Source organism: Coturnix japonica, chromosome 1, assembly GCF_001577835.2.
Source record: "Coturnix japonica isolate 7356 chromosome 1, Coturnix japonica 2.1, whole genome shotgun sequence".
Taxonomy (NCBI): domain Eukaryota; kingdom Metazoa; phylum Chordata; class Aves; order Galliformes; family Phasianidae; genus Coturnix; species Coturnix japonica.
The window spans coordinates 175,203,858-175,230,728 of record NC_029516.1 but is presented as its reverse complement, the minus strand read 5'-3'; the positions used below and the strand labels follow the sequence as shown (position 1 = coordinate 175,230,728).

Here is a 26,871-nt window from a genome sequence, read left to right as displayed (position 1 = left end):
TGGGGATCTATGGGGTCTGTGGGGTCTCTGTGGGGATATATGGGGTTTATGGGGATCTATGGGGTCTCTGTGGGAATATATGGGGTCTCTATGGGGATCTGTGGGTTCTATGGGGTCTCTATGGGGTCTCTGTGGGGATATATGGGGATCTGTGGGGTCTCTATGGGGATCTGTGAGGTCTCTGTGGGTCTCTATGGGGTCTATGGGGTCTCTATGGGGTCTATGGGGGATCTATGGGGTCTATGGGGTCTCTATGGGGTCTATGGGGTTTCTATGGGGTCTATGGGGATCTATGGGGTCTCTATGGGGATATATGGTCTCTATGGGGTCTCCTGGGCAACCTGATCTAGTAAATGTGTATGTTTGGTGGCCCTGCTGGGCAGGGGGGTTGGAACTACATGATCCTTGAGGTGCCTTCCAACCCGGGTCATTCTGTGATTCTGTGATTCTGTAATTGTCCCCCTGTACTCGGCATTGGTGCAGCCGCACCTCGAGTGCTGTGTTCAGTTTTGGGCCCCTCACTGCAAGAAAGACATTGAGGCCCTGGAACGTGTTCAGAGGAGGGATATGAAGCTGGTGAGGGGTCTGGAGCACAATGGGACCATATGAGGAGAGGCTGAGGGAGCTGGGATTGTTCAGCCTGGAGAAGAGGAGGCTCAGGGGAGACGTTATTGCTCTCTATAACTTCCTGAAGGGGGGTTGTAGTGAGCTGGGGGTTGGCCTCTTCACTCGTGTAATCAGTGATAGAACTAGAGGGAATGGCTTTAAGCTGTGTCAGGGGAGATTCAGGCTGAATATTAGGAATATTGCTTCTCAGAAAGGGTAGTCAGGCATTGGAATGCACTGCCCAGGGAGGTGGTGGAGTCACCGACCATGGGAGTGTTCAAGAAACGCTTGGATATGGTGTCGAGGAATATGATTTAGCCGGGAAGTATTGGGAATGGTCGGACTAGATGATCTTCTAGTTCTTTTCCAACCTTGATAATTCTGTGAAGGCTGGCAGAACCTTCTGACATCTCTCTGTTCCGCAGCTCCCACTGACATCCCCGCATCCACCAGCCTGCCGCCTCTAGTGGAGGGTCCTCCTCGCTGCGTCCTGTGCTGCACCGTGGGTAGAATCGTGTGGACGGCCTCCAAACCGCCCTCTACCACCGTCCTCGTCCGCTTGAGGTGGTGGGGTGAGACTTCGGACGGTACCGTGTTCCAGCCCACCACGAAGCCGGGGCAGGCGGAGGCCAGCAGCCGATATGATGTGCGGTGTGGGCCTCGGCAGCTTGCGGCCTATCTCACAGGTGAGAGCTGGAGCTGGGGCTTCCCCAACCATCACTACCCATGGTCCTGCCTTCATTTAATAGAGAACTGACTGGCAGAGTGCAGAGGGTTGTCATTGGTGGTGCAGTGTCTGGTTGGAGGCCTGTAACTAGCGGCGTCCCCCAGGGGTCTGTGCTAGGTCCAGTCTTGTTCAACATCTTCATCAACGACCTTGATGAGGGAACAGTGACCACCCTCAGCAAGTTTGCTGATGACACAGAGTTGAGAGGATTGGCTGATACACCTGAAGGCTGTGCTGCCATTCAGCGAGACATGGACAGGCTGGAGAGCTGGGCAGTAAGAAACCGGATGAGGTTTAACAAAAGCAAGTGTAGAGTCTTGCACCTGGGTAGAAATAATTGCATGCACCGGTACAGGCTGGGGGAAGAGCTGCTGGAGAGGAGCTCTGCTGAGAGGGACCTGGGCGACCTGGTGGACGACAGATTAACCATGAGCCAGCAGTGTGCCCTTGTAGCCAAAAAAGCCAATGGCATCCTGGGGTGTATTAAAAAGAGCGTGTCCAGCAGGTCGAAGGAGGTGATCCTCCCCCTCTACTCTGCCCTGGTGAGGCCTCATCTGGAATATTGTGTCCAGTTCTGGGCTCCCCAGTACAAAAAAGACAGGGATCTCTTGGAAAGAGTCCAGCGGAGGGCCACTAAGATGGTGAAGGGCCTGGAGCATCTCCCCTATGAGGAGAGACTGAGGGAACTGGGCCTGTTTAGCCTTGAGAAAAGAAGGCTGAGAGGGGACTTGATCCAGGTTTATAAATACCTGAGGTGTGGGGGCCATAGTGGTGAGTCTGGTCTCTTCAGTAGTGTGTAGGGACAGGACTAGGGGTAATGGGATGAAAGTACAGCATAGGAAGTTCCGCACGAATGTGCGGAAGAACTTCTTTACAGTGAGGGTGATGGAGCACTGGAACAGGCTGCCCAGGGAGGTGGTGGAGTCTCCTTCTTTGGAGATATTCAAGGCCCTCCTGGATGCCTACCTGTGTGACATGGTGTAGGGAGCCTGCTTTGGCAGGGGGGTTGGACTCGATGATCTCTAGAGGTCCCTTCCAACCCCTACAATTCTGTGATTCTGTGAGAAGCTGAGCTCTGGTGACAGCGGCAGGGCCTGAGGGAAGGGCATGGAGCTGTGATGGGAGAGGATTAGATGGGGTTAGATTGGGAAAGGTTTTGCTCCTGAAGGTGGTTGGCATGGCCCTCATAGGGTTTGAGTAGTGTTGTGTGGAGCTGGGTGTTGGACTCGATGATTCTTCCCAGCCTTGGGATGGTCTGGTTTGAGCAGCGGGCTCAGGAGAACCTCATGGAGTTCAGCAAAACCAAATGTATGGTCTGGACCTGGGTTAAAGCAACCCATATTATGAATGCAAGCTGGCGGGAGAAAAGATAGAGGGCAGCCCTGCCATTAAGGACCAGGGGGGTACTGGTGGAAAGTAAACTGGACAAGAGCCATCACTGTGCCCTCACAGTCCAGACAGCCAACTGTGCCCTGGGCTACATCCGAAGCAGCATGGCAAGCAGGGTGAGGGAGTGATCCTGCCTCTCTGCTCTGTGCTGTGAGGCCTCACCTGGAGCACTGCATCCAGATGTGGAGTCCTCAGTGCAGGAGAGACATGGAGCTGCTGGAGAGCATCCAGAGGAGGGCCACAGCAATGATCCCAGGGATGGAACAGCTCTCCTATGAGGACAGGCTGAGAGCTGGGCTGTGCAGTTGGAGAAGAGAATTGAAGGCTGTGAGGTGAACAGGGAGCAGCTTCTCAATATCTAAAGGGAAGCAACAAGATAGAAGGGAACAGACTCTTTAGTAGAGTCCATTGTGATAGGACAAGAGAGAAAAGCATTAGATTGGATATAAGGAAAAAAATGTTTATGCTAAGAGTAGTGAAGTGCTGGCATAGGTTGCTCAGAGATGTAGATGCCCCTTCCCTGGAGACAACCAAGGTCAGGCTGCACAGAGCCATGAGAGACTGATGGAACTGTGGGTGATCCTGTTTATTGCAGGGGAGTGGGACCAGATAGCCTTTAAAGGTCCCTTCCAACTCAAATGGTTCTATGATCCTTGGGTCCCTTCCAACTCAGGATGTTCTTTGACTCTATGATTTCATCTTCATTGGAAGCTTGATGTCTAGAGGATGTCCCCAGCTCAGCAAGGCTCTGAACCATGATTCCAGTACCATGGAGATGTAGCACTTGGGCACGTGGTCAGTGGGCATGTTGGGGATGTGTTGCAGTTGGACTTGGGGATCTTAGAGGTCTTTTCCAACCTTAATAATTCACTGATTCTTTATTCCTTGTCTCACATCGTGATACAGCTTTATTTTAACCTCTAGGATCTTTCATTTTTAACAGGCAGGTTTCAACTGTGTTTAACTGTTGTATCAGGCTGAAATGAAGCTGTTCCTAATTATTGCAGATATGGGCATGCTTGTCCTGGAGGTCCTGACCAAACCTGACCGTCTTCCAGTTGGCAGAGTGCAGATCACCGAATTGTCCCAGCTTTCTCCCAGCCATCCCATCAGTGGGTTTTTCACCATCGTTTCACCAACAGCTGATAAGCTGGGAGAGCTCCAGGTATTCCTTATGGCTTAGCTCTTTATTGTTGCATATGAAGATGTAATGCAGTACAGTGTGGTGATCCGGTTGTGCTGTGTCCTGCAGACCTTCCCCCTGTCTCAAGGCATTTACAGACTGAGGTAGGAAGTCTGCCACAGCCTCTCTGGGCAGCTGTTCCAGCTCCTCACCACTCTGTAAACTATTTCCCCCTGACATCCAACCTCAGTCTGCCCTCCTTCAACTCCAAACCATTTCCCTCTGTCTTGCTGTTATCTACCCTTTCAAAGAGTTGATTCCCCTCCTGTTTGCAGGCTCCCTTTAGGATATTAAGGTGTTACATGCCTAATTGATTTCAACATCACTTTCTATTACAAAAAAAAAGTGAGAGCTTTCTGTAATATGAAGAGTAAAGTTAGGTAGAGTACATACAGCTCTTCACTAAGAAAGGGACCTAATTCTGTTTTCTCATTGTATTTTTCAGGTTTCACTTGTTCTCGAGCCTCTATCAGACACCTACAAAGCCAGCAGCTCTGAACCAACCGCAGCTGCAAGTTCAGATATGGCTCCTGTTCCATCACAGCGAGTGCAGATTACTCCTCCTGGCCAAGAACCTGTTAACAAAAGCAGGGTCACAGCTCCCAGGTATCTTTTCTTCACCTTGACAAAACTGTGGCTCATTCTGTGTTTCACACCTTTTTAAGCAATGGCAATACTCACTTATTTTCATCTGTGCATTTTATCAGCTCCAGAACATTCAGCATTTAAGGGCTTAAAGGGTCTGTTTCTCATCTGCAACTAAGTTGCATCGTACATTAACCTATGTCAGCTGACATAAGAGATGCCACAAGTCTGTTATTTACAGCTTGCATCAGTCTGTCTGATGGTAGAAGCGGAAGATGAGGAGTTGGTAAAATGAGATGTGTCATGTTTCATTTTGGAGTGGGTACAGAAGGGAAGCAGCTGCAGTGCTAAGGAGAATTTGGAGATATTTGAATCCCTTTATTGACCCACTTCAGTTGTTACTCAGAGTTTTGTTTTGCAGCTGGGGAAAGGACCATTCATTCTTTCAAGAGGACTCTGAGAACATAAAGAACGTTTCCTCTGCTTCCCAGCACCGCCTCATTTTACCAGATGAACATTTAAAAGTGAATCCTTCGAGTCAGCAGTCAGTGTCATTTCCCAGCAGTGCCCATCCTGAAGCTCCCCTCGGAACCAACACGCACGCGTTCTCTTTGCACAACCCAAATACAAAAGACCTGCTTTCAGGTTGGTATGCAGTTGGCATTGTATTTTAGATATCAGAGGAAATAGATATTTCAAGTTTTCCTGATAATGCCTCAAAATCGTAGAACCATAGAATCATAGAATGGCCCAGGTTGGAAGGGACCTCAAGGATCATGAAGCTCCAACCCCCCCACCACAGGCAGGGCCACCAACCTCCACATTGATACCAGCCCAGACTGCTCAGGGCCCCATCCAAGCTGGCCTTGAACACCTCCAGGGATGGACGGGGCATCCACAGCCTCTCTGGGCAGCTGTTCCAGCACCTCACCACCCTCACAGTAAACAACATCCCCTGACATCCAACCTCAATCTGCCCTCCTTCAACTCCAAACCATTTCCCTTGTCCTGCTGTTATCTGCCCTTTCAAAGAGTTGACTCCCCTTCTGTTTATAGGCTCCCTTCAGGTCCTGGCAGGCTGCAATGAGGTCACCCCGCAGCCTTCTCTTCTCCATGCTGAACAAGCCCAGCTCCCTCAGCCTGTCTTTGTAGGGAAGGTGTTGCAGCCCTCTGAGCATAGAATAGAAACTGATAATATTCCAGAGACAAAGACTTAAAGAAAGCTGCTCTTAATAGGGTGGGATGGTTAGGTTGTGGTTGACTTGATGATCTTTAAGGTCTTTTCCAACATGAGCAATTCTATGATTCTAATAAATTACTCCAAATGATAACAAAAGGATCAAGACCAAGCTGGGCACATTTCCATTTCATTTTCTATACATATATTTATGTTTACTGAAAAGAGACTGCCGTTGAAGCATGGTAAGATGACATCCTACCTCTATTCTTGCCACCATGTCTTATTAACAGCCTTCTCAGTGTGTGTGGATGAATTCTTTGTACTGCTAAGAATGGGAAACTGATAGAGGATTGCTGGTACTTCTGGCGGCACTATCATTGTAATGGTGTACAGCATGCACTTAATCTCTAATGTGTCAAGATCTCTTTATAATAATGTAAAATAGAAGTTTCATGACTGTAGCCAGCATGTTCGGATTTTAAATTGTATTTGAATGCTGAGAGTTAATTCTTCTGCTTATTTCCCAGCTCTTTTGGATCAAGGCAATAAACTCCGTGATGCCATGGCTGCTTCTGTGATGAAATCCAGCCCAGACATGGAGATTGAACTGAATCAAGTGCCTTCTTTTGTAAAGCCAGATGGTTTCACAACAGCAGTGAAGTAAGCTCGGAAAGGGGAAAGTGAGATTTACTTTCAAATCATAGCTTTTTAGGGCCAGAGGAATCCCAGGTGTATATACGGGCTAGGAGGAGCAATCCTTGAGAGCAGCCCTGCAGAGAAAGACCTGGGGGTCCTGGCAGATGGAAAACTGACCATGAACCAGCAGTGTGCGCCTGCAGCTTGGAAAGCAAATGGGATCCTGGGCTTCATCAGCAGAGGGGTGGCCAGGAGGGACAGGGAGGGGGTTGTCCCTCTCTGCTCTGCCCTTGTGAGGCCCCATCTGCATTGCTGCATCCAAGTGTCCCCAATATAAGAAAGTTCAATATAAGAAAGACAGGGAGCTGTTGGAGAGGGTGCAGAGGAGGCCACAAAGATGCTCAGAGGGCTGCAGCACCTCCCATACAAAGACAGGCTGAGGGAGCTGGGCTTGTTCAGCATGGAGAAGAGAAGGCTGCTGTTTGAACAATGGGGCCATGCTGCCACACTGCAAAGTAAAAGAGCTGTGGATGAGCAGCGTGACTTGCAGCAGACTGCAGGGCTGCAGGAAGGTTTTGTGTACCTGGAAGTTAGGCTGCAAAGTAGCGAAGGCTGTACATAATCTTGTATTTTTACCCTTTATGTGACTGAAATCTTCAGCATGCCAGAAAAGCTTAATAACTTTATTTTTCCTTTGCTCAGGAGCCCAAAAGGCTTGAACTCAAATATTATGCCTGCTCTCGAGGATCCCCATCTCTTCACATCGGAAGTCACAGGTCAGCATTTAGACCTCAACTCTGAGGAGAGAGCAATACAGTTACTGTTGGGCAGGTGAGTGATTACTGAGTGTCACTGCAAATACTGTCCTTATCACAGCATCACAGAATAGCGTGGGTTGGAAGGGATCTCAAGGATCATGAAGCTCCAACCCCCCACCACACACAGGGCCACCAACCTCCACATTGATACCAGCCCAGGCTGCCCAGGGCCCCATCCAAGCTGGCCTTGAACACCTCCAGGGATGGACGAGGCATCCACAGCCTCTCTGGGCAGCTGTTCCAGCACCTCACCACTCTCTGTAAACAACTTCCCCCTGATATCCAACCTCAGTCTTCCCTCCTTCAACTTAAAACCATTTCCCTTTGTCCTGCTGTTATCTCCCCTTTCAAAGAATTGAAAGGATAGATGATATTTGCCCACTTTATACTGAAAAATGCTTTTTGGCCTTTTTTTGTGTTTACCACATTTCTCAAAATGTGAATAATGAGAGCTAGTGGTGACAGGAGGTGCTTCACCCTTCTGCTTGCACAACTCTAATGTATGGCAACCTGCATGGATCAGAGTCATTTGACCTAAAGATGCTGTCAGAAAGGTGGGTGGACCCCAATATTTTAAAAGAAGCTATTTAATCATAGAATCACAGAATGGCCTGGGTTGAAAAGGACCACAGTGCTCATCCATTTCCAACCCCCTGCTATGTGCATGGTCACCAACCAGCAGCCCAGGCTGCCCAGAGCCACATCCAGCCTGGCCTTGAATGCCTGCAGGGATGGGGCATCCAATAGTAATTATAATAGTTGTAATTGTTGTGCCCTAAAATATTAAGATACGCATAAAGCAAATACAAGAGCTTGCAGTCTGTGAATTAAAAAGAGAGAACCTGTAGTTATTTTTATCACTCTCTGTCTTGCTCCAATTTGTAGGAGGGAGGCAAGGTTCTTTGATATGTGTATACCCGGCGTGAGATTAAGAAGCAACGGTTCAAATGTTGGTCCAACCAGTTTATTAAAGTCCTAGGTGTTTTTAGGGAGACAGGGAAGGGAAGGTAGGCGATAGGGAAAGTAGGAAATATAAGCAAGGAATCTTTGCAGAGAGCGAAAGAGATATAGTCACCACTGTGGGTCCAGCGAGGTACACAGTAGGTCCGTGGATCTCAGGAACTCGTCTGATCACCGCGGGGGATGGGAGACAGCCAGGGAGCTCCGCAGCAAGCCGGTCCCGGGGGTTCTTCCGACAAAGTTTTCCCCTCAGGGAATTCTCCGTCAAAGGTGTCTTTGGGAGTTTGTCTCCAAAGTCCCCAGTTTAGCGAGGGCCTTTTATCCCCCGTTTCGGTGGGAATTTTCCTCTTCGAAGTCTGAGAATTGCAGCTCAGCATTTTTTGGGGGAAATACCAAACTTCTGAACAAACAGGCAAACACTTCTTGAAAGGTGATTTACAACCAGCTTTTGTGACATTCCTGGCCACAGATGGGCCAGCAAGGACGGGGGAGGAGGGTGTCTCTATTGCCGGACACAAGCGTTATCGCCTTCCGCAGTGGTCCACTCCTTTGAGCAGCACCCCTGAGAAAGACTGCTCTTCCTGTTTCTGTTTACCCTTGCAATTGTAAGCAGAAACACTATGGCACATTGACACCCACCATCCGCCCTCCAGGATACTTAACAGTTGTCAGTCAGAGTCTTATCATCAGGAAGGCCTCATGAAGCAAGCTTTGAGACAATAAAAGAAAACCAGTTCTGTCTTTCACACTCTCCAAATAGTAAGTTGGTCTTTCTCTCATTTTGTAAAGAGTAGCAAGAGCATAACTGGTGCTTACATTGTCTATGTTCCAATGAGGAGTATGCAGTGGGAGGACTGTCAGGTGGGCACAGCACTGTGTAAGCCCATTTTGGCTGTATGTAGAGACAATATAGCACAAAATCAGTATAGAATAGAAGTGTTGTCAGAATTTGTATGAAGCTGACTACAGAAATTACATCACAACATTAAGCCATGTTTCTTTCTCTTGTGTCCACAGTGCTGATTTATCTCCTGTGCGTTTCTGGGATCAGCCGAGTTCCCTTCTGGATTCTCTCTATATTGGGAGTGAGGTGTATGACAGTGAGCTCAATGATCCCCACTACGACCAGAGTCTGCTAGAAAGTCTTTTTTACACAACACCTGTAAGTGAAGAGCAGAAGGAGAGTGCTTAAAGTGAAAGTAAAAGGCTATAGATTTCAGAATTAGTAAAGTCCTTAATAAATGTTAAGTATCCTATAGAAGCTTGTGAGAACATTGCTTGAAATTAATGATATTAAAGTAATATTCATAAGACTACAAATTCAAGCAATAAATTGGAAACCATGAGTCTGTGAAGACTCAATTTCTATATGTTTATGAAAATAAATTGGGTACAGTTTGAATTATTTCACATTAAGCAGTCTGCAATCTATGGTTTTTCTTCTGAGTTTATCACGACCTTTATAAACCTTGATGGTGACAGCAAACTTTTTCCTTTATATGCATTATCTCCGTTTCAGAAGTCGGATTCTAGTTTAAGTGATTTCCTCAGTGATGAAGATGTTAACCCTTCCAAGAAAGTAAGCAAAACAAAAACTGTGAAGAAAGCTGATGCTGTGAATGCACAGAAGGATTCCACTGCCACAGATCAGGATCAGAAGGTGAAAGAAATTAAACCCAGGTAAATAGTTATGTTAGCATCTCATTAAGTAGCATCTTCCTTATTTAATGAGCTGGTAATGCTCTGTTATGTGCTGTGTCACACAATTCACTGAATACGTATCCACTTTACAGGGATGGAGCTCACATCAGCAGTCTGTTAGACTGCTCAGTGTTCTGCATCTGTAGGATGTAAATTTTATCAGTTCTCACCTGCTCTAAACTACATTCTGTTTTAGTTTTGTTTTTATTTCCACATCAGAATCAATAAAACCCCAGAATATTCTTGGCCCAAAGTTATTTTCTTCTAATTCTTAGACATGCCAGTGGTTCAGGTGAGGAACTGACTTGATGTGAAGTGATATTTCTTTAATGCTGAGTATATCATTCAGATTGCATATTGTCACACATTTTCTTTAAATAAGAAACACCCAGTTATTCTATTTTACAAAGCCAGTAGCATACGGGCTCTTTTTTTTTGCCAATTTACATGCACACATATAAGAGATTCTCAATTCTAACTAACAACCAGGAGAATTACAGTAAGCAAGAGTGAATTATAAGTTTCTCTGTTAGATAAAGCACAGGAGGGATTTTAAATCAGTCTTGTTTCTGTTCCTCTGCAGCGGTGACACCCAAGCAGTTTCTTCTGCCCTGTCTGTGTGTCACATGAAATAAACCTTTTCTTTTTGAAGAGTTGGACTGTGTAAGCATTTGTCAAAACTCCAACAGCATGGAACATGCTCATTTTTGGTGTTTGGTTTATGTATTAATATACCCTCAACACTGTGTATGGTATGATTTCTATTGCAGAGACCACCAAATTAATTGTGAAATGTGTGTTAAAAAATGTATGTCTTAATGGACTGTGAGTAGTGTATAAATGGTCTCCCACCAAGCTACAGTTTTTATCTTCACACAGTCGTGTTAAGAGTGTTTGATTCTCAGTTTTATCTCTGCAGCTGCTCTCCTACCAGACAACTTGCTCCTCCAGATCTTAATACAGAAGAAGCTCCTGTTACATCCTTGAGTGCAGACAGGTTGGCTTTGCTGGGGAGAATGCACTTGGCCAGAGTCATCATTGAGAGCCTGAGAATCCCTCTTGAGAGCAGCCAGATTGCACCAAGAAAGAAAGGTTTTATGGGGAAGCCTCCAAGGCCTGTTCCAGTTAATAAGTGGTAAGGTGGATTGTTTCTTACTGAAGTTATCATAGAGTCATGGAATCACTCAGGTTGGAAAAGGTGTTGCAGATCATGGAGTCCAACCTCAACCTAACCATCCTACCCTAACTAACAACCCTCTGCTGAATCATGTCCCTGAGCACCACATCCAGACAGTTTTTAAGCACACCCAGGGATAGTGATTCAACCACCTCCATGAGCAGCCCATTTCAGTGCTTAACTACCCTTCCTGTGAAGAAGTTTTTCCTGATATCCAACCTAAACTTCCCCTGGCTCAACTTGAGGCCATTTCCCCTTGTCCTGTCACCAGTGAGAAGAGACCAGCCCCACTCTCTCTGAAAGCATATTGGAAGAGTGCAATAAGGTCTCCCCTCAGCCTCCTTTTCCTCACACTAAACAGCCCCAGTTCCTTTAGTTGCTCCTCACAGGGCATATCCTCCACGCCCTTCACAAAGCTTTGTTATCTATACTTTGGAAGTAGATTTTGCTGCGCTCTGTTGTATAGTCAGGTGTGAATAATTTGTCCTGGTTTGATCTCACTTCAAGCTGGATTTTTTCCAGCATTTTGGGAAAGTATAAACGTGCTTTATGCGGAGTTGAAAGCAAAAGGTATTTTTTAGAGGAGAACCTGACTTATTTAATAGATAAGTAGTAGAATCTTCTGAGCAACCTGATCTAGCAGGGCATGTCCCTGTGTGTTACAGGGGAGTTGGACTAGATGACTTTTCAAGGTCCCCTCCACCTCTAAGGATTCTGTGATTTACTCTTTAAAAGTAAAGTAACTCAATAAATGGTGGATTTGAAGTTTGTCTGCTTTATTCAGTTTCTTTATGTGCATTAAACTTCTGGTGGATTGTGATCGTTAAGTCATTCTGTCATTTGTTTCTTCACAGTACCTTCTTCGTGGAGTACCACTTTCCTGTGGGAGCCTCCAAGAATGAAAAAGGCCAAGTCTCATTAACGACAGAATTAACTCGGATAGCTTCAAGTAAAATCACAGATGGTGGTAAGATCATTATTTGTCCCCTCTTGTGTTCTGTGTTGTCAACTGCTTCGAAAATGTTTTCTAGCATATTTATTGGCTGCCTGAAAAAGACATATTACATTTAGTGGCACCTCTAGAGAGTTGGTGCACTGTGGGCAATGGAATTCTCCTCTCTGGGAAGAGGAAACTGTAAAACATAAATCCAGATCCTTTCTGCAATATTCAAGATGAAGAAATACTTTTAGAAATATCAGGTAATTCTGTCTCAAATCAACAGTTGCCTTTTCCAGATGCTGAAACATTCAATAGCTCAGAGAGTCTCCTGGATCCAAGAGATCCTGGCAAGTTCTGTGCTCAAATCAGCAAACTTTCATTTCTTTACTGAGAGTTACCACTCTTTGTATCTCTGAAATCAATTTAGGTTATGTATTTTGCCCTCAATGAGCAAGGAATGGTGCATGAGCAAGATCTTCTATCCCTTGTCTTCCTAGAAACTGGAACTCCAGGGTCACATTCAGTTGACTTTCCCATTCATTGGCTTTGCCTCTTTCTGGGTCATATTAATTGTGTTCTCTTGTGAATTCTCCTTCTGTGTAGAGACAAAGCATCTTCTGAACCTCAGCTTTTTGTAACACAGGGATAATACAGCCCCCTGCACTTTGCCTTGTGTACTTAGACTGCAGTTCTCTGGAACTTAAAAAAATTGATGAGGTTGGAAATTGAAGAAACCCTGTAGTCAATCCACTGTGCTGTTGTCTTCCCTGAGAGCTGTTTATCTCATTTATTAAAGATGCCCAATAAAAGGGATCCCTCGGCCCCCCCTAGGCAGGCTGTGAAACTGCTGACCTTCCCCTCAGTACATTTTCCTTATGGCCCACCTGATTTTTTGTCATCACAAGACCCCTTATTTTATCCATGGAGAACAAGGACAGCTTGCTACTTCAGCTCTGCTACTGTACTTGTTCTTTTCCAAACTAAACACCATGCAGTCTTTTCTTGCAGATGCTTTTCTCCTGTACCTGTGGTCGTTCTTGCAGCTCAGCTTTTGACTCTCTCCAAGATAAGGCAATAGTGACGTATCTGTTGCCTTCACATGCTGTTATATTATTAATTTTGTTGTGCTGCACTCCTGCTATTTTATGGCCTTCGAAAATGAACAACAGTTTATTTTGGCTTGATGTTAATAAGTAAAGCAAAATTAGATGATCATGTGTATATCGGAGGTGTGATTATCTCCACGTGAAAGTCTATTAATATTCAATTAGCTCTGAATATTTGTTGCTCCTGTGAGGGAAAAACAAAGTTAATTATTCACACACTTGCAGCATGAATTAATAGGTAGAAGTGTTGAGAGATTCTACTTGCAAGCTCTAGCAGCAGCCCTTCCCTTTCAGCTGCCAACCTCGCTTAATCTGCCCGTTCTGGCAGATGTGCAAATGTTCCCTGTGTGTTTGTCCATCTTCCTCAGAACAGCCACCCTTTCCTGCCTCCTAAATTTCCTCTGTCTCTTTTCACCCTGCATATTCTCTGCAGAGACTGAAGATTTCTGTTTCTGAGTAAGCCTGAAGGATAGGTTAGCTATGGATCCAGATAAGAGCTCACGAGTCTCTGTCTTCCTTGCAGTGGTGAAATTCCAGCAGCGATTTGTGTTCCCTGTTCGTTTTGGTGGAACGATGATAGAGCACTGGTGGAGCTCTGACCTTGCTTTTAAAATCTACATGCGAAAAAGCACACAAAGAAAGGTATTATTAGTAGTTGTTTATGCTTTGTTTATTGAAAAGCAAAGAGAGCCTTGGCAATTCAATGTTCTTCTAGTACTTATGCACTCAGTAGTGTCTTCTCTAAGTCTTCTGCATTGCTTCCTTCCCATTGCTGCCCGCTCAGCCATTGGAGACAAAACAACGTAATGTGGCTTGACTGAGCCACTTCTTAACCAACCACTGCCAGATGTAATGAAAGGAATGAATGTTATGTGCAGATTCTGTAAGTTGAAGTAGTTGCTGTTCAATCTTGTCACTCAGCTAAATCATTTTTGAGCTCTAGACTGGCAAGCAAAGAAAAGAAATAGTCCTTCCATCATCTTTAAAACAGAGCTCTTGCTCTTTAAGCATATTGGATCAATTACAAGCATTTGTCTTCAGTGAGAGCACGGCTTGTTTAGATACACAGGGTGAGTTAATGTGGGTGCAGGTGATATCATGACAAGGGTGGGGGGAATAATGGCATAACTTGTGTATTCAGAGGGAAAAAATCTTTACTTGGGGTGAGTAGATGGAAGGAGCTGTATCTGCATAATCATCTACAAGCAGTAAAAGGCAGCTAGAGACATTTACTCGACCAGTGTTTTGTTTTAAGCAACACCAAAGATATCTGCCCATCTGTTCAAAAAGGAGCTTTTCTTTTAATGGATTCATAAATCATATCTTCGAGTACGGAAAACTCACCCAGTCGTGGGGATTTGGGATGTTAATTTTTGTGTTAATCTGGGACTGTTTACTGAAGGTACTAGAACCTGACTGTTACCCAAGTGATACCTGAAAAAGGAAGCAAGGAAAGCTTTCCTACAGATCCCTTTCAGTTCAACTGATGGTGTGTGAGTGGGCAGGGTGAGTGGCTGACCATCATTTCCCAGCTCTTTCAGGAGGCTTTTTCTTGACAACATGCCCACAGTTGTTTAACCTTCCCAGAAATCTTACAGCATATGTTCTTGCTCTGCCCTCAGCCCGTGGCCATTGGCTCAGCAGTGCTTCAGCTGTGCAAGGTCATTCAGTCAGAACTCCTCGCTTTCAACTGTGAAATACCTGTAGAAAAAGAGGGAGATCAGATACAAGTTGGACCACTGAAGGTATGTCTTCTTATTACATGGGCTTTGTGCTAAACCACTTGTTGTTATTTATTTTGGCTGGATATTCTTTTTTTTAATATTTTTTAATTCATCAAGTTGCAGATATGAGGATACAAGAAAACAAAGCATGAAACTTGATTTTTTTTCTCCTTGAGCTCTCAGAGAAATATTTAGAACCTTCTTTAAGGATTTTGCCGTGTGAGTTTCACAGAATCACAGAATTATCAAGGTTGGAAAAAACCTAGAAGATCATCTAGTCCAACCATTACCAATACTTCCCAGCTAAATCACATTCCTCAACACAACAAATCATATTCCTCAACACAACAATCATATCCCTCAACACAACAAATCCCTTTGCCTGCAGGATAAAACAAATGTCAATAAGTCAGGGCTTGGATAGAGGAACCACTCTGCTTTTTGTGTGGAACATGTTCAGGGCTGGGAGCCTTGGGATATGAGAACAGGAAGGCAGCAGATCTGTGTCCCTTGGTTTCATACATGATATGATCTCAGGTCTCTCCTGACACGATGATCTGATGTTCCTGCCATGGGTAGCAGATTTGTCTTCAGGAGTTGCCTTCTTGAACCAGAGATTCTATTAGCATGTTTGGCTTCTGATTGAGGAGTAACAGTTCTGCACAGTACAATTGAGACATTGGCCAGTTCTGAAGATAAAGAGCTCCTTAGGTGAAGAGAATATTTAGACATTTTACGTTCAGAGCTCCTAAATTATTCCCAAAGGGTGTGAGCATGGATTGGTTCTGTCACTTCAAGGCTTGCCTGATGTTCTCTGTCATAAGGACCCTTGAAACTTAGTGGCCCTCTTACAGAAACATGGAATTACTTGGGTTGGAAGAGACCTTGAAGATCATCTAGTTCCAGTTCCCCTAATGCTGACAGAGAGCCCACAGAAGCCATTCAGTTGAGCTGTTAGTAGAGGAGCCACAGAAGAGTGAAAAACAAAACACTGAGGTTAAGTAGGTATAGGGAGAGAAAAGTGGAAGGAGGCACTGTAGGTAACTGGTGAAACAGCATTCAGTGCAGTAACTTACAGAAGGGAAAGTTAATCATTATTTTTAAGAGAACCATTTCTGGTCACTCCATCTCTTAGATTTTACTCAGTGTAATACCTACCTGTCATCAGGATACGTGTCCAGCTGCTCTGGCCAGGCATGGACAATAAGAGCTGTCAGCTATTGAATCCACATCATGTTTCTTAGGTTATTTCTGACAGGTGTTTTGAACTCCTCATCATTTTACACCACTGAGCAGTAGGTACTATTTCGGATCTTATGCCTCAGTACTTTGTCTCGTCCCTCCTAATTCTTAGGCAAAATTCTTGAGTGATTACTTTGCTTTCCTCACCTGGGCATTATATGGCCCAAGTCCTTTCTTCATCATTCTGCCCTGTGTTCTGAATTCAGTTTATTCTTTCTCTTCCTGCTGTCTTATCCATGATGCCCTGTAGCAGTCACTGCCTGCAATTCCTTTTAGCTCATGTTCTGATGTTTCTTTTGTTGCTTTCACACGTTTTCATCCACAGCTGTCTGACTATTTCAAATCTTCACAACACAAAGAGGCAACTCAGATGTGAAACAGTGTTTATAAATTAATAATAATTACAACAGTAAAGAAATCAAGATAGGAAAAGTGAAGACAAACGCAGTGCAATTGAAATGAAAAAATAGGAGCTCACAGCAGGACAAGGATTTAGGGACAGCTGAAGTCAACAAGGAATGTAAAGGTGGAAGATAACACTGAGAGAGAAACACTTCTCCTTTGTCATAGCTTTCCTCAAGCTGTAGTTGTCGTACCAACGTGAAGATAGGGACAAATGTGATACCTTGGCTTAAGTGTACATGGGTTACTACTTGGTAAAAATGTGTGTAGTTTATTTTGAAGCCACAGCTGTAACCAGCACATGCCAAAGGCAACCACCCATTGTTCCCAAGTTCACGTTGCTGTTTGTTATCTTGATATGGGGCATATCTTCCCATCAGCTCTTTGCTTTGTTCAATGCAGTTATCAGTAGAGCTTGCAGCTGACAACAAGGACTTCACCTGCACCACCGCCAGGAGCTCAGTGGCTGTGCAGCAGCAAGTCCAACCTCATGCCATAAGAAGCCCTCGGATGGAACTTTGGGAACCCAACAGGAACAGTGTAAATGCAGAAAGCTGCTTGAAATATAGCAACCACGTGGACTCAGGAACAGCCTGCACAGATGTTGTGCAGCCACCACAGTCTATTTCAACCCCTGTGGCTCGTAATCTGATGACACAATTGCCTGCAGCTGAAGATTGTGGGTTATTACTGCATGTGCTGCTGATGGTGCCTGATGGAAAGGATTTTGTTGCTGAAAACAGCGGACTCTGCACTTCTTGTAACGTGTATTTAAACTGCAAGCTGCTCAACACAGAGGAGGCAACAAGATCTGCAGTCGTATGGGGTGCAACGCAGCCTACCTTTAATTTTTCTCAGGCAAGTCACCTCTTTAGTGTGTCAAAGTGGTTGAAATGTGCTATTGCACATTGCCAGACCTTTTGAAGATAAATTGTCCTCACCTACCTAAGGACTGCTCTGCTTGGCTCTGCGCATTGTACTAAAACTATTTCCAGTATTGTTTTGGCCGCATGGCAAAGCATGAGATGCAGTTTCTCCTTCCCCTTTTTTTCTCTTTTTCCATTGAGGTTTATGACTGGAAAAAGTTGACTGAAGAACACAGTTGTGTACACTGTGCAATAATGTAGTGTCAGTAGAATGCTCAGTGCTTAGCAAATGGCTTCCAGTGTGTTCTGTGTCCTGATTCTGTTTGAAACTCTCCAGGTGATGCCTTTTTCCCTGACATCCAAACACTTGGAGCGACTGAAGAACAACATCATGGTTATTGAAGCGTGGCACAAGATGGGAAACCCTGGCAATGACAGGCTGCTGGGGTTGGTGAAACTGCCTCTGCATCAGTTTTACATCTCATTCAAGTAAGTGTCTTTGCTCCACATTTTCTTAGGTTGGGAGAAGTTGTAGTTGATACTCAGAGAAAGATGTTATCTGATGTGTTGTGGAAGAGTTCTTAATAATAGTTAATAGCAATGGGCATTTTTGTCCTGCTCAAGCTTCATCTGGCATTTCTTTCCACTGAGTGATATTGGAGTCAGTCACAGTGCCCTGGTACAGAAATACAAGTAGACAGAGAAATAAACACCGTGCTGTGTTATGCTTGGATCCAGGAACCATCCCATGTAACTGTGTAAGAGTAAAACTGAGAGAGACTGAAGCGGTTCTGCTGGTGGTTTTCCAATCACTGACTGAGTGATTTTGTTCTTAATTTAACTCTGCGTAGATCCCATTGCTAGGGATGCTGTCAGTTTGCACAGTACAAGGGCACTTCATTTTATTTTAGAGCTGTACTTTCTTATTGCTGAAAACAGCCATTTCCAGTCAGCAGAACTCTGAGCTGGGCTTTACAAAGACTAATGTGATTGAGCCAGATTGTGGAGGAATGGGGAGATAAATTGGTTTCTAACTGTATTGAATGTTCCATCTGAAATGAGATGCATGTGATATGGTTTGTATTCATAGAATCATATCAAAGAATGATAGAATGGCCTGGGTTGCAAAGGCCCACAGTGCTCATCCATTCCAACCCCCTGCTGTGTGCAGGGTCACCACCAGCAGCCCAGGCTGCCCAGAGCCACATCCAGCCTGGCCTTGAATGCCTGCAGGGATGGGGCATCCACAGCCTCCTTGGGCAACCTGCTCCAGTGCGTCACCACCCTATGGGGGAAAAACTTCCTCCTCAGATCCAACCTGAACCTCCCCTGTCTCCCTTTAAAATCATTCCCTCTATATTCCCATGTATTCATATGGCTCATTCTCGTGATAGGGCTTTTTTGTTTTTTCTTTTCATCTGCTCTAGAGATCCAAAGATTTCCCACCTGCTGCTTCAGGCTCACTATCCAGTGGTTGCTGTGGACAGCTACATGCCTGTGATAGACGTCTTTACGGGCAGTAAAAGTGGAAGCCTGAGGGTCATTCTGGCAATGGGCTCCGCTGATCAGATTGTGGCATTGCAAAGGCTGAAGAATGAAGAAGGAATGGATCCTCCCATCACCCCACGCCCTGCTCACTTCCTGGACGCCCCTCCTACAAAGCTGACAACGGTACTGCTCACTAAATTCCAATTCTTGCTGTTAGGGACAGATGGAGAGAATTTTACCTCTATGTTTATTAACAGTGGTTCTGAGCCCCCTCAATTTTGGGTTCATTAGAAGCTCATGTTACCAGTCTTGTTGCATGCTGTTTCCTTTACAGATTGCCTTTTCATGTGCATTTTCTTCTGGTTTGTTAGCAGTTGGAGAGAGAAGGGGAAGAACTGATGGAGCATGTCTTTGAGATTCATGTGGAGAGTGTGAAAGGACTCACACCCCTACAGTCCACAGTGTGGGGGGAGGCTGACTGCTACGTTCAGTACTATTTCCCAGTGCAAGAGTCTGGATCTGGTGCGTTGCCAGGTGTTGAACGGCACACGGATGGTAGGTTTGTTTTGTCATGCCTCCTTGTTTAGAGCAGTGCTCTAAGCTAAATATTTCCTCAGAGGTCAGCATATGAAAAGGACCTTCCAGTCCTTGGCCTAGGTCAGTAACTTAAAAGCCTGCTTCAGCTGAGGCAGATGGCAAAGTGTGCAGCAAAAAAGATTCCACTTCCTGAGTCTATTCACGCAGTGCATTTCTATTAAAGAGCACAGAATAGTTCACAGGCTGATCGTGCAAACATTCATTCAAGGCCAGGCTGGTCGTGGCTCTGGGTAGCTGGTTGGTGACCCTGCATGTAGCAGGGTGTTGGAACTGGATGAACATTGTGGGTCTTTTCCACCCAGGTCATTCTATCATACTGCGGTTCTATAAAAAACTAAGATTACATGGTTAACTTCACCAAAGGCTTTCCATGCACAAGCCTTTTGAGAGACCACTTGTTTTAAATCATCAGCAGAAGGAAGGAGTATTTGAACTGTTTCAAATGTAGAAAAGGACTTAATCTTGTCTTCTTGTACTTTGAGTCACTAATACCTGTTTCTTCTGAAGAAATGACAGTAATGTTGTCCCATAGCAAGAGCTGTGGACTATTTCAGCTTCCAGGCACAAATAGTTTTCAGCCTGTGGCTTGTGGGAATGCGTGAGCTGCTTATGAAGGATTTGTGAAGTGAAATTCAGTAGTGAATTTCCTTTGCCCAGGAAGTTTTGACTTATTTTCTGCTGGTTCTGTCTCCTGAAAGACTGCAGAGAGGACAAGGCTGAAACCTGCTAATACAGGCAGCTGAAGTGCAGGAGTGTTTGTATAGAAAATGGTGTGGTCTGCACATAGGCTTTCTGAGCTTCCACCAGCCAAAGTTTGGGAGTTCCCATAGTGCCATATGAACCCAGCAGCTTTGCTCTTATTTTGGCCTGGTATTTTAGCACAGGTGTGGCACTGCACACTGTATTTCTTTCAACCCAGCACTGCTTTCCTCCATACGTCTTCCAGTGCTTCTGATTCCAGGTTAACTTGTTCAGAACCAGTTCAGATGTTTAAAGCTTAGTGTGTTGACATTTTCAACTTCTGTGCTTGGATTTGAATTCAGCAGTGGCTATTCAACCAACTCTGTTTGACTTGTAGGCATCAAGTTGAAGCCTTTTCGCACAGCAACCACTTTATGTGTTCCTGATCCTGTCTTTAATGATGAGCATCATCATTCACTATTGGTTCCAGCTGATGTTCCCGTTCAGAGGCTTCTGGTCAGTTCATTTGTGGCACCAGGAGCAGTTGGAGGAGGAATCCAGTTTGAAGTCTGGTGCAGGTACAGATTAACATCATATTCTTATTAGATGTCAGAACACAGAGACACATCTGATACTGAAGAATTTCTAGCTGTGGGATGGTTATTAAGTAGGAAGTGAAAAATGAGTGAGCTTATCAGCATTTGGTGATGAGGACGTGCATTTCATGTTGCTTAAGACATTTGGACCTTTTCCTCCCAAAAATGCTGATTACTCTTTTCTTACAACTTGGTTAGCAAATACACCTGAAGAACACAGGACAAGCTACTTGGCTTTATTACACATTATTACCAGCAAAGAGATCTAAAAACAGACTTAAATGCTCAGAACATCTGAATTTTAATAGCTAGCATAATTTCATTGTTTTGGTCTTTAGTCAATGGCTTCAAGAGACTATACTGTAAAATGCTTGTCACCTGGCATAGCATAAACCTATTTACCTCTCAGCTGGACAGCTTGTCCAGAAAGATGCCATGAGGGACAGTAGAATCCAGAAAGATTAAATCCACTGCCATCCCTTCACCCGCCAAGCAGGTGGCCTTACCATAGAAGATTGTATTGCTCAGGCAGGACTTTTTCTTGGCAAACCCATGTTGGCTGTGCTTGATAATATTAGCAGAAGCCAACAGATGTGATTCTGCAAAATGTTGGAAAGGTTGGAGAAAGCCACTCAGATCATCCATTCCAACTGTCAACCTATTCCCAAGTGCCACATCTCCACAGTTCTTAAACACCTCCAGGGATGGTGACTCCACCACCTCCCTGGGCAGCCCATGCTGGTGCATGACCACTCTCAGAGAAGAGATTTTGCTTCATATCCAACCTGTTGGGACTACAAGTCAGGCTGTGCTCTACCCAGGACTTGAGCAAATGATTCATGTTCAGGATCTGTCCCAAAATGCAAATGAAAATGCAGCTCTGTACAGCTCCCACATTACTCAGTCACTGCTACAGCAAAGTAGATGCCTTTCTCCTGATCTATTTGTTGTTCATTGGATGTGATGCCAGAACTGGCTTTAAGTGAAGCAGTGCGGCACAGTTAGAGTCTGTCTAGAGTCAGAAACTGGTACCACAGATCTGTCTGCAAGTAGAATCATGGCATCATAGAATGGCCTGGGTTGCAAAGGCCCACAGTGCTCATCCAGTTCCAACCCCCTGCTGTGTGCAGGGTCACCAACCAGCAGCCCAGGCTGCCCAGAGCCACATCCAGCCTGGCCTTGAATGCCTGCAGGGATGGGGCATCCACAGCCTCCTTGGGCAACCTGTTCCAGTGCGTCACCACCCTCTGGGTGTAAAACTTCCTCCTCAGATCCATCCTAAACCTCCCCTGTCTCACTTTAAAGCCATCCCTCCTTGTCCTATCTCTATCCACCCTTGTAAGCAGTTATTAAGTAGCGTCTTTATTTATTAACAGAAATTAATAATGGAGAGTATTTGGTGCCAGATCCTTCTCTTATTTTCCTTCGGGATGTCAATTTTTAATAGCTTTTTGCTAGCTGCCTTAGTATGACTACTGCAAATGTACATAGGTAGTGTTATCTACTCAGGAGAGTGACAGCTGTGGTCTAAAGATGTGCAGGTTAAATTGACTTGAATGTATTCTTGAGAAAAATGATGATGGTTTTGTCATCACCCAAATGATGTGACTGGCAGTGCTTCCTCGTGTCTTCCCAGGTATTATTACCCAAATGTCAGAGACCAGATGGTTGCCAAAGGGACCTTGCCTTTGTCACGGCTGTGTGCCATGATAACCATGCAGCATCGTGAAGAAATAGGAATACAGACTTTTAATCTTCCATTGGTCCCCAGGACTGATTCCTCAGAAGAATTTCACCTGCGTTCTTCAGGTAAGGAAGGCTTGTGATTTTTCATTTCACGTATCAAGGTGGATGTCTGTGCATTCACTGCCAAGGTGAATTAAAATTATGTGTTTCTGTAGTCAACTGATACGGACTGTGAGTGTTTTTCCTCCCAGCTTTCCCTGTCACCATACCTAGTGAAGAAGGAATGAGAAACACGAGCAACCTCAAACTCTTGAGAAGTTTTAAAAAGCCCTCCCTGTGTATGGAACTGCTTAGCTGTCAAATAACTTAGGGTCTGTATTTAGGCTGCCCAGGTGAAGGTAGCAAATGGGAAGTCTAAAGAAGGGCTGTGCGTGATATGTGATATCACAGAATGGTTGGAGTTGGAAGGGACCCTTAAAGGCCATCTGTCTCACTCCCTGCAATGAACTGGGGTGTCCACATCTCCATTAGTGCTCAGAGCCCATACCCTGACCTTGGCTGCCTCCATATCCATCACCTCTCTGGGTATCTTCACTAAGGAAATCTGTATGGCCTCTCTCCATCATAGAGGCTTAGCATGAACTGTAGAATCAAGAGTCAGCTCCTTGGAAAAAGTGACCATAAGAAGGCTGGGGAAGAAGTTCAGTATGCTTCAGTTATTTTGTTATAGATTAACCACATGCAGCAGCAGAAAATCTCATTGAAGATTTTGTCACTGCAGTGCTATAAAAGAGATGAGTTGAAGTACTGCAATAGTAGATTTAAAACCTATTACAACAAATGCACACACGAGGGCACGGCTGAGTTAAACAGGCTGTCCTACTTTCACTGCGTCATAAATCTGACCCTGAGAAGGGGCCATTAAGACCACCTGACCACATTGCCAGGAGGTCAGGTTGCAGGATGCACTCCTTAACCTTCCCTTCTGTGCCTTCTGCATCAGGCCTGAATTTCTATCTGAGGCAGAGCACCTGGCACAGTCAGTCTGGACAAGCTTTAATTCCCTGCCAGGCATCTCTTGCTTTTTCTTTATGCTTTTTTTTTCTATTTTATTTCATTAATAGAATAAATTTTGCATTAATATTTAAAGCTAAGTGTTGGTCATATTGGATGCAGCTGTTTAAAAAGCTGACCAATTCTTTGCATTCTTTCTTTCATTTAATACAGGCTTGCTTGATGTGAGCGTGAGATACCAGCGTTCTGTGATAACAGCAGGAAGAACTGCTCAAACTGCTTCTCTTTCTGTACAAATACACAGAGCAGCAGGTTTGCAAGCAGCAGCCAGGTAAAGCCTCATTCTGCAAGCAAGATTTGTCTCTTAAATTAGCCTTACAAAGAAGCAGCAGGCTGAAATATCAGATCAGAAACAAACTGTAGCTGGCAACTTTCCATCTGCAGCAACCGAGATTCACACTGTGTTCTGATCCAAAGTGAAAATACTTTTGTAAAGAAGACCTGTGGTTATTTCTTGTCCCTGAAACTGCAGTACAGCATAATAGTATTTGTTCTATAGAAGGTTCGAGACAGTAAGGACAGGGAATGAAGTAGTTCAGACTTGCAGTGCATTGGCAGACATCACACATGTTCTTACAACTAACAGAGCTGTAGCCGTAGCTGTTGACTCCTTCACCTTTCTTTTCAGTATTATCTCCTTCCACACTTTCCTACACTGAAGGCTGGTGTAAATTGGTACCCCTGTGGGCACTGGATCTTAGTCTTATGCTACTTGAAAGCTAGCTGAGGTTTGTTTTCATGAATTTCAGTGTGGAAACGTGGATAAATTAAAATGACTCGTCTCTTTTCAACCGAATGCTGCTGCTGTTAGTGCATGGTATAACCTGAATATACATCCTGAGAACTGCATATTGGAAGAGAGATGATTGCTGTTGTTTCAGCATGCTGCCTACTGAGCTGCTCTCATGTTCATTCAAGTAGACTCCATACAATGAATATCACTCCCATGTAGTGCTTGGAAAACTGAAGAAATCCAAATGACGTCAGATTTTTCATTCTTTAAGTATGTGACCTGAATTGCTACCTGTGTCTGTTTTACTCATAGATAACTCTATCTGCTAATTTCACTACCTTTTACTTGGCAAGTCTAGTGGGTAAAAATAATTTGGCTTGGCCATTACTTTCCTTCTGCAGTAGGTTCGCAGAAAAGTTATCTTACAGCTTTTCCTATGGTATAGGATATTTTTAAGGGAGCTCTGTACTTTCTCAGTGACTTTGGTCTCAGATCCTGGCAATAAGAGCACAGCAACGAGGTGTTGGACCTTGTAATCGTTAAGGTCACCATTTCACATCTTCCTACTGTGTTCTGATGTGTAAGTGATGAAAATAATCCTCAGGCAGAGCCCACATCAGTTTTGACTTAAAACATTCACTGTTTTGTCCCATCTTTTTGCTACAAAGATGTGAAACATCTGTTTTAGTTGCACTGGTTGCTGTATTTCTTGTTCTTTATATTCATTTCCTTTATTGTTTTCTTTTACATGTTGAATGAAGAGCTGTGGCAGAAAAGAACCCTTCGGTCCAGTACTATGCAGGTGTTGGAGTTAATGCTTACGTTTCTGTGCACCTCTCCTTCCTACCTGAGACAGAGAGGCACATCACACGAGCTGTGGCTCGCAGCTTCTGCCCAGAGTTTGAGCACCATGTGGAGATCCCTTGTAATCTCATCATTCAGAAAAGCAGCGGAGAAGCCTCTTGTCTGGGGGAGCTCCTGCAGTCTGCCAGCATCACCTTCTCTGTCTACCATCAGAGCGTCAAGTCGGGTAAGGAGGCGAGGGTGAAAAACTCCCTCCTCAGATCCAACCTAAACCTCCCCTGTCTCGCTTTAAAACCATTCCACCTTGTCCTATCACTGCCCACCCTCACAAACAGCCATTCCCCCTCCTGTTTATACGCTCCCTTCAAGTATTGGAAGGCCACAAGGTCTCCCTGCAGCCTTCTCTTTTCCAAGCTAAACAAGCCCAGCTCCCTAACCCTTCTTCATAGGAGAGGTGCTTATGCCTATATCTTGTATTGCAGCTTGGTGTATATGCAACATTATTTGTTTTCTAGCCACCGATGCACTGGCAGCTCGAACCTCAAGAGATTATCTTCTTGGGACAGTTACAATTCCAACCAGGGACCTGCTGAGAAGACAATCAGGTAATGCAGCAGTGTTATGCTATTACTTGTTTTTTTTCTGGTTAAAAATAAATTCCAAACTTTCACAGGAAATAAAACACTTCGAGTAATAAACACTTTTTCACCCAGAGGGTGGTGACGCACTGGCACAGGTTGCCCAAGGAGGCTGTGGATGCCCCATCCCTGCAGGCATTCAAGGCCAGGCTGGATGTGGCTCTGGGCAGCCTGGGCTGCTGGTTGGTGACCCTGCACACAGCAGGGGGTTGGAACTGGATGAACATTGTGGGTCTTTTCCATCCAGGTCATTCTATCATTCTATGAGTGCTGGTTCTTGGCTCACCACCAGGCAGCAGAACGTTCTTTGCTGACAATTTTCAGGGGGTAGAATAAGTCTAATTACAATATTTTCTGCTGAAGGTATTACGGGCTGGTACCCAGTTACCCTCTCTGAAGATGTAACGCCTTCACACCGCACAAACATCATGCAAACTGTTGTGGGAGGACTGGAACTTTCTGTTACGTTTGCTGATCACAATGACAGAGAGCGTGTCTTGGAGGCTGCTCACCTTTTGGGATGGAACGGTGAGGAAAGCCTTGAAGACAGCATGGATGAGAGCGATGAATGGGAGCCTCATGACAGTCCAGTGGTTGTGACCATTTCAACCCCAAGAGTGTGGCTGCCATTACACTGTGTGCTGCTTGCAGGCGAGATGCACATGAGTAAAAGCACTTGCTGCTACCTCAGGTATAAGCTGTATGATCAGGAAGCCACGTGGACTTTGCTTAAGAGGCCAAAATTGTGTGAAGACAACAAGAATGTTACAGTGAACTTTAAGAAAGGCCACAAGGTGACTCTCAGGAAGAGCCGAGGGCTGATTTGGTTCTTCAGGGAGGAGAAATTAGAAATCCAGGTGTGGTGGGCATATGGCAAAGAAAATGGTGTGGAAAGGCCGCTTGATACAGATCGTCTCATTGGATCTGCATACGTTGACCTCAGAGCATTAGCAGGGAGATCAAGGAGAACACTGAGTGTTGGTGGTAAGTCTAGAAAGGACGTTGTCATGTTTCTGTTCTCTTTATTGATGCTTGGTTGTTTAATTCTGTAATTAAGCAAAAAAATGTACAGCTTTGTTTTGTACTTTATGCGATGCACACTCAGCTCCTTTCTTTGAAGATAAACAAGGTTGAGATCCTTGCTTCTCTGAATTCAAAACCTAAGAACTTTAAATGAGTGCAAAATTGCCAGCAGCGATCAATAACAGGGAAAGCAATTAATCAGCCCAGCTGGATTAATGAGGAATGTTTCTTCAGAATGGCATATTGGGCACAGTAATAGTGTGAGATTAATGTATCTCCAGGACTGAGCAAGAGAAAATGATGGACACT

The 26,871-nt window shown here is 44.8% G+C and overlaps 1 protein-coding gene across 1 annotated transcript in view; it reads left to right on the top strand.

The window, feature by feature from the left end:
- Positions 1 to 26,871, top strand: part of LOC107308627 (C2 domain containing 3 centriole elongation regulator) — a 36,302-nt gene that overhangs the window by 704 nt on the left and 8,727 nt on the right. Inside the window, 22 exon segments of the mRNA XM_015852634.2 lie at positions 1,032 to 1,292; positions 3,730 to 3,887; positions 4,351 to 4,511; positions 4,912 to 5,135; positions 6,198 to 6,330; positions 7,009 to 7,137; positions 9,102 to 9,246; positions 9,604 to 9,764; positions 10,705 to 10,920; positions 11,817 to 11,929; positions 13,532 to 13,650; positions 14,631 to 14,753; positions 16,779 to 17,234; positions 17,580 to 17,731; positions 18,670 to 18,913; positions 19,102 to 19,285; positions 20,406 to 20,586; positions 22,241 to 22,413; positions 23,518 to 23,635; positions 24,859 to 25,127; positions 25,417 to 25,506; positions 25,903 to 26,523. Of these exon segments, the coding sequence (XP_015708120.2) occupies positions 1,032 to 1,292; positions 3,730 to 3,887; positions 4,351 to 4,511; positions 4,912 to 5,135; positions 6,198 to 6,330; positions 7,009 to 7,137; positions 9,102 to 9,246; positions 9,604 to 9,764; positions 10,705 to 10,920; positions 11,817 to 11,929; positions 13,532 to 13,650; positions 14,631 to 14,753; positions 16,779 to 17,234; positions 17,580 to 17,731; positions 18,670 to 18,913; positions 19,102 to 19,285; positions 20,406 to 20,586; positions 22,241 to 22,413; positions 23,518 to 23,635; positions 24,859 to 25,127; positions 25,417 to 25,506; positions 25,903 to 26,523 (4,431 nt within the window).